The sequence below is a fragment of the Panthera uncia genome, chromosome D1 (genome assembly GCF_023721935.1).
Source record: "Panthera uncia isolate 11264 chromosome D1, Puncia_PCG_1.0, whole genome shotgun sequence".
Classification (NCBI taxonomy): domain Eukaryota; kingdom Metazoa; phylum Chordata; class Mammalia; order Carnivora; family Felidae; genus Panthera; species Panthera uncia.
Window position 1 is genome coordinate 90,378,469 of NC_064808.1, and position 8,108 is coordinate 90,386,576.

Below are 8,108 nucleotides of genomic sequence, written 5' to 3' on the forward strand. Positions count from 1 at the left end.
ACTGATCTTACCAAGCAAATGCTTTTCAGGTCTCCTTCAAAGTTGCTCGAATGTCAGGTCATTCTATTTAAAACTGAAATCTGCAACGCCTGCCTTTTCTAGCCCTGCCTCTTGCATTCCTTTTGCTCATATACCCTTTCATTTCACAGGTTTTACCTCTCTCTTTCATGTATTTTCTGTCTTTTCCCACTTGAATAAAAGCTCCATGAGGGCAGAAAGCTTTTTTTTTCCACTGAAGAAATCACCAGGACTTACAAAAGTTTCAGGGACAGGGTCAGTGTTCAACTGGTATGTGCTAAAGCAATGCCATCCTTGTTCAAAGTCTTTCACCAATTCCCCGTTATCTGACATACTGGCTGTAGACTCTGTTCTCTGCATTTAGGTCTTGATAGAAGTTGTTATTAGTTATCTGACCAGTATTTGTTTTTAATAATGAAGCTTAAGATGGATGACCAAGTGGTGGAGAAAATTCAGTGAAAGTTTCTTTATTTTTAAGCTTGGAGAAGATGCAAATAATTCTTGGTATATATTGGATGTGAAGGAAATAATGATCCTTCTCTAAAGTATGATTCCCCTAATTTTACCTCTCTTGGTTTTAACACTTTCTACCTTCCTTTCAGGGTATCTAAGTGCTTGTTTTTATCAATAAAGCTTCTCATGAGATCCTTCTAAGTAAAAATGCTGCTTCAGAGATTTCATGGTCACTTAGAGGGAGGCTGAATGTTTAGTGATGAAGACTAAGAAGCTTAGAATTGGACAGACTAGGGTTTGAGTCAAGATTCTGGAACCTCGTAGTGTGTGTGCCTCTCACTTTAGAGGAGGGATTAAGTAATAGTTCTAATTTGTAAGGTTGTGGTGAGGAATAAAAAGGTAATATTATTTGTACATTGCTTTTGACACTTGGTTTTAGTATAAGGGTGCTGGATCTACACAATGCTAGGTACACAGTAAGTCCTCAATACAAGGAGGCAAGCCCATAAGGCTTTGCTCTTAATCTTAAAAAGATGTAACCAGAATGAAAGGATCATTGGAAGCCACATCAAGCATTACCAAGGGGGTAAACAAACATTTCTTCTTCCTTTGGGAAGGGGTCTCTGGAGCAGTGATCCTGAGGGAGTCTCTGTAACTACGTCACTGAGATTAGTCTCTTGTTATCCATGGGCATTTGGAAAGGATGTTGTCTCATCCCTGGAATTTGGACAAGAGACTTGCAGCAAAGCCACAATCAAAGATCAAGTTCTTCAGGGCAGCAAGATAAATTAGAGGTTTCGCTCCTCAAAGTAGAGAAGCAGAAGCAGAGGGTCTGAGCTCTGAGTTGTCACTTGCTTTTCATCGGGGCCAGTTGAGTCTCTATGAAAGAGATGGATGAGAGCCAGTGGAGAACAGCACTGTGACTCCAAGCAGAGGAGGGTGAGTGCCTGCCTGCCCTGGTCTGTCCTCTAGCAGAGTGGGTAAAAGCTCAAACCCCAGGAGCCAGACCACCTGAGTTCACCTCCTGCTGTAACTTAGTAGCATCAGGACTTGTGCAAGTCACTGAGGTCCAGTGTCCTCATCTGTGAAATGGGGATACTCATAATGCCACACAACATTTGGAACAGTGCCAGTAAATGTTCCCATTCTTTTCTTCTCCATGTCAGCCCCTTAAGTTCCATGGTGTGTGGCTTCTCTCTCTTTGTCTCAGTGACTCTTCTTTTTCCCTTACAGACTCTCCTAGAGGAGAATGGCTGCAGATAATGCCTCCTCTGTGACAGAGTTTATCCTCGCAGGCTTAACAGATGAGCCAGAACTCCAGATGCCCCTCTTCTTCCTGTTTCTAGGTTTCTACATGGTCACTGTGGTGGGGAACCTGGGCCTGATAACCCTGATTGGGCTGAATTCTCACCTTCATATTCCCATGTACTTTTTCCTCTTCAACTTGTCCTTCATAGATGTTAGTTACTCCACGACTCTGACCCCTAAAATGCTAATGGGTTTTGTCGCAAAGAGAAACATCATTTCCTATGCAGGGTGTATGACTCAGTTTTTTTTCTTCTGTTTCTTTGTGTTTTCTGAATCCTACATCTTGTCAGCAATGGCATATGACCGCTATGTCGCCATCTGTAAACCACTGCTATACACAGTTACCATGTCTCCTCAGGTGTGTTCACTCCTTCTGTTAGGTGTTTATGGGATGGGAATGTTTGGAGCTGTTGCCCATATGGGAAACATAATGTTTATAACCTTTTGTGTTGACAACTTTGTCAATCACTATATGTGCGATATCATTCCCCTCCTTGAGCTCTCCTGCAACAGCTCTTACATAAATTTGCTGGTGGTCTTCATTGTTGTGACCATTGGCATTGGGGTGCCCATTGTGACTATTTTTATCTCCTATGGTTTCATTCTTTCTAGTATTCTCCATATTAGTTCTACTGAGGGCAGATCCAAAGCCTTCAGTACCTGCAGTTCCCATATAATTGTGGTATCTCTTTTCTTTGGATCAGGAGCTTTTATGTACCTCAAACCACCTTCTATTTTACCCCTTGACCAGGGGAAAGTGTCCTCCATATTCTATACTGCTGTGGTGCCCATGTTCAACCCATTAATCTATAGTCTGAGGAACAAGGATGTCAAAGTTGCCCTGAAGAAGACCTTAAGCAGAAAATTCTTCGTGTGAAAATGATTGAGAAAGGAGATCCAAAGCTTTGTTTGCCAGAGTGTTTCTTTTTCTTTTCAATGAGGGAAACAAATGCCAATGCTCGTTCTCCTTTACTTAGAGGGAAAAATTTAACTTGTTCTCAAGTATAATTATTCCCTCTACTCCTTACTCTACCCTAACTATTCTAATCATTATTTGTTTTATGAAAATAGTTTCCACAGTCGTAGATGGCTACTCTTGAATAAGCCTAAGAAATAATTTAATCTAGCCCTTCATGTGTTGCGTTACACACTGGGGACTCATAAATATTTGTAGGTTGCTCACGGCGACACATGTACCCCTTGCCAGACTCGAACCTAGGCCCTTGAATTCTAATCTACTTTGCTCTTCGGTCCTTTAGCCATGCTATCTTGATTCACCTTTTCCCTGGTGGATTTCATTTCAAAGGTTTTTCTTTTTCTTTTTGCACTTAAAAACGCACGTTGCATTTGACCTACTTACAGCAATGTCATGCAACTTTTCAAGAGATAACCTTTGGAACGTTATTTTTGCAACAATGTTGAAAGTTAAAAATGTGGTAATTTGATCTTGCAAAATGCTAAGTCTTAAGGTGTTTTGGTGGGAGCCAAATTTCCATATAGAATCAAGGATCGTATCCATTGAGGCAGTGTGCAGAGCTGTAAGGGTATAGGCTAAGTTGTTAGACCTTCTAATGGAGAGTTATACAGATTTAAGGGAGTTAAAAATGTTGGATACAAGCTTCGCTCATTATTTACAGATTAATAAGGTAGAATTTGGAGACTTACTTTGTGTCTGAACGAAGTAATGGAGTAATAGTTTTGGGCAGATGTGAGTCATTAGAGTAGTACCAACCAACTAGTCACCAGGAAGGCAGTTGTTATTGTATTTTAAGACATTGCAAATAGCTGTGATTTTTTTAATGGTAAAGGCAAAGAGATGGTGGTGTCAGGACAGGTCATACACTCACAGTATTAGGTAAATGGAGGCACAGCCTATATAAAGAATCAGGCACAGCTTATATAAAGAACAATGAATACATTATTAGTGGTAACAGCTCCTTCAGAAGGAATAGTGTGTGCACTGTTTCCAAGATACATTTAAAAAAAATTTTTTTTAACGTTTATTTATTTTTGAGACAGAGAGAGACAGAGCATGAACAGGGGAGGGTCAGAGAAAGAGGGAGAAACAGAATTGGAAACAGGCTCTAGGCTCTGAGCTGTCAGCACAGAGCCCAATGCGGGGCTCGAACTCACAGACCGCAAGATCATGACCTGAGCCGAAGTTGGACGCTTAACCGACTGAGCTACCCAGGCGCCCCCAAGATACTTTAACTTATTAACTTTTCTTAGGAAGTTCTCTTCTATTAGAAAAAAGGAAAGTTAGGATAAATGTTTAGTTTTGTTCTTTGGAATGGTTCCGTTCAATGAGCATGTAAGAAAAGAAATGAAAGTGAAGGGAAGGGCTGTGCTTTAGATAATATTATGGAGGGAAAGATCACTGAATTGAGTACACTTCTAAGTTGAGGGTTTCGTAAGGTTGATGGAAAATCAGCACAATCTTGGTAAATAAAAAAAATAATCCCACCCCTTTTAAGTTGAAGTATAAGTTATGTACAGAAAAGTGCACAAGTCTTAAGTGTCAATGATTTTTCACATGTATAAGGCTATGTAACCATCATCTAGGCCAAGAGACAGATTTGCATCATTTCAGAATATTGCTCCCTGCCCCTTCCCAGTAAATATTACTCCCAATTCTTTTTCTGGAAATAGCTACTATTCTTACTTTTATCATTACAGATTCATTTTGCTCATTCTTGAGCTTCATATAAATATTCAATATTGTATTTACTTGTTTTATGTCTGCATTCTTTCTCTCAATAGAAAGTATAGTGTGAGTTTCACCCATAACATTATATGTGTACATATTCTGTTCTTGGTTATTGCTGTTTAGCATTCCATTATATGAATACAGAACAATTTATTTATCAATAACCCCCGTAATGGACATTTGGCTTGTTTTCAGTTTCTGCATATTATCATTAATAAAGACACTGTAAAACTTCTTGAGCATACAGTTTTTTTGAAAGATACTCATTTCTCTTGGGTCTATACCTAGATGTGGATTTACTGGGTCACAGAATAGATAAATATCTAAACTTCTTAAATACTACCAAGATGTCTTCCGAAGGGTGTAAACTGATTTGCACTCCCAACAGTTTCCAGGTAAGGATGCTCTTCATCCTTCTGAACATTCATTATTTTCTAATCCTTTTAATTTTAACTATTCTTTTAGATGTGTAGTGTGATAGCACTTAAGACTTTTTCTTACATTTCCCTAATAAGTAATAATGTTGATTTGCAGGCTATCTATTTAGTCATAATCTATTCATAATATCTTCACTAGCTATTTGGATATCAATCACCCTTTGCAAAGTGCCTGTTGAAGTGAACTGCCAGTTCAAGTCTTTTGCCCACTCAAAAATAGTGTCTTAAGTCTTTTTCTTCTTAATTTGAGTTTTAAGAAAGCATATTCTGGATATGAGTCCTTTTTCAGCCACATACACTGCAGTTATTTTTGCTCAGTATATGGTTTGCCCATGCAGATGGTCATTCCTAATGATGTCTTTTTGGTAATAGATGTTTCAATTTTAATGAAGCTCAATCTCTCAACTTTCTCCTTTAGTATTAGTGCTGTATCCTATTTAATATTTACCTATTATGAAGTTATAAATGTATTCTCATGTTTTCTTTTGAAAGCTTTATTGTTTTTCCTTTAATGTTTAGATTTTTGATAAATTTTAGATTGCTTATCATGTATGGTGGGAAGTAGAAATTTTATTTTATTTTTTCATGAAGATATCCAATTGTTTTAGAATAACTTAAAGAAAAGGACATATCTTTTCTTTAAATTGTACTGGCTGTATTTATATGGCTCTATTTGAAGACCATGTGATAATCTTATGTGACTAGTTGGACAGGAGTTGGTTTGGAGCCTGTCAGCACAATGTTGAACAGAAATGGTAAGAACAAACATTCTTGACTTGCTTTGAGGGGATGTTATGGTTATTCTAAGAATTTGGTACCTTTTGTGCTGTTTTATTTTTTAAAATGTTTATTTATTTTTGACAGAGAGAGAGAGAGAGACAGAGCATGAGCAGGGGAGGGGCAGAGAGCGAGGGAGACACTGAGTCCCAAGCAGGCTCCAGGCTCTGAGCTGTCAGCAAAGAGGCCGACGCGGGGCTTGAGCTCACAAACCGCAAGATCATGATGTGAGCCAAAGTCAGACCCTTAACCAACTGAGCCACCCAGGCGCCCCTCTTTTGTGCTGTTTTAAATGGGTTTTTAAATTTCATTTTGTTGTGTTAATTTTATTTATTTGTTTGTTTATTTATTTATTTATTTATAGCACACATGAGCAGGGGAGGGGCAGAGAGAGAGAGGGAGAGAGAGAATCCCAAGCAGGCTTGGTGCTGTCAGTGTAGAGCCCAACTCATGAAACGTGAGATCATGACCTGAGCCGAAATCAAGAGTCGGATGCTTAACCAACTGAGCCACCCAGGCACCCCTAAAATTTAATTTTCAATTGTTTATTACTAGTATATAGGAATGCATTTTATCTTTATATGGAGTTGGCCCTTGGATTACATGGGTTTGAACTGCATGGGTCCATTATACGTGGAGCTTTTACAGTACAGTACTGTAAATGTATTTTCTCTTCCTTATGATTTTCTTAATAATATTTTCTTTTCTCTAGCTTACTTTATGGTAAGAATACAGTATATAAGACATATAACATACAAAATATGACAATTGATTGTTTATGTTATCAGTAAGGCTTCTAGTAGTAGGCTTAAGTGGTTAAGTTTTTGGGAAGTCAAAAGTTATACACGGGTTTTATTTATTTTATTTATTTATTATTTAAAAAATGTTTATTTATTATTTTTGTGAGAGAGTGCAAGTGGGGTAGGGGCAGAGAGAGAGAGGGGAACAGAGAATCCAAAGCAGGCTCCACACTGACAGCAGCCAGCCCAATGTGGGGCTCGAATTCACAAACCGCAACATCATGACCCAAGCCAAAGTCAGAGGCTCAACTGACTGTGGCACCCAGGCGCCCCTATACATGGATTTTAAACCATGTGGGGAGTTGACCCAACCCCTGTTTTGTTCAAGGGTCAAATGCACTGATTTTGTATCCAGCCACCTTCCTAATTTTTTTATTAAATATTTTAATGACTAACAAAGAGGAAATGGGAAATTTTTTTTTTTGTATTTCTCTCTATATAATCATGCCACCTACAAATAAAGACAGGTTTGATTCTTCCTTAAGGATCTTTCGTTTTCCTCATTACACTAAGACCTCCAATACAACGATGAGTAGAAATGAGAATAACAGACATCTCTGCCTTGTTTCTGATCTTTGGGTAAAAGCATTCAGGCTTTTGGTACTGAATATGGTGTTTGCTGCAGTTTTCTTTTTTTTGTTTTTTGTTTTTATAGAAAACATGATCAGATTAAGAGTGGGTGATTAACATCAGTTAGAGATTATTGTGTCTTTTTCTAGAAAATACATAAACGATAAAAAATTTAAATAGCACAAAAAGTATATAGTAAAAATAAGCCTTTCTTGTACTTCAATTATCCCATGCCTGTGTTCATTCCCTAGATGTAACTATTCCCAGAAATAGAAAAAGGCATGTAAAAGCATACCTCTGTATCTATTTCTATGTATTTACTTATCTATTTATAGATCTAGGGTCTCCCTTTTTTGTTTTAAGATTCGGTAAAAGAGCATCTAAAGATGTATCTTCTAGTTGAGATGGAAGATAAAGAGGAGTGAGTAGAGGACATGCTGGGCAAGAAGAGAAATCAAGACACGTGAAAAGGTGTGAGTAGGAAAGAAGAATGAGAAGGAAATACAGAAAATCCAGGGTAGCTTCAGCTCTGGTAACATTTCAGTTTCTCCCAATTTTCTGTCCCCATGATGGGGATTATTTAATAAAAGACCCAAGTCTTTGTTTCTTATTGCTGTGTTGGGGCAGCAGCACCTAATGCTTACGGTGCTTGAATGGCAAGCATTATCGATTCAACAAACATTCATATATTTGCTTATTTATTTCTTTTTAAAAAGTTTGATTAAATCAAAACCACATTCAGATACCACCTCATGCCAGTCAGAGTGGCTAAAATGAACAAATCAGGAGACTATAGATGCTGGCGAGGATGTGAAGAAACAGGAACCCTCTTGCACTGTTGGTGGGAATGCCAACTGGTGCAGCCACTCTGGAAAACAGTGTGGAGGTTCCTCAAAAAATTAAAACTAGATCTACCCTGTGATCCAGCAATAGCACTGCTAGGAATTTGCCCAAGGGATACAGGAGTGCTGATGCATAGGGGCACTTGTACCCCAACGTTTATAGCAGCACTCTCAACAATAGCCAAATTATGGAAAA

The 8,108-nt window shown here is 38.3% G+C and overlaps 1 protein-coding gene across 1 annotated transcript; it reads left to right on the forward strand.

Moving 5' to 3' along the window:
- The first annotated feature begins 1,702 nt into the window (after window positions 1-1,702).
- LOC125928625 (olfactory receptor 8B12-like) lies at window positions 1,703-2,656 on the forward strand. Its single transcript, XM_049639360.1, has one exon. It carries the CDS (start codon window positions 1,721-1,723, stop codon window positions 2,654-2,656), a length of 936 nt encoding a protein of 311 aa, XP_049495317.1. The 5' UTR covers window positions 1,703-1,720.
- Window positions 2,657-8,108: the final 5,452 nt, after the last annotated feature.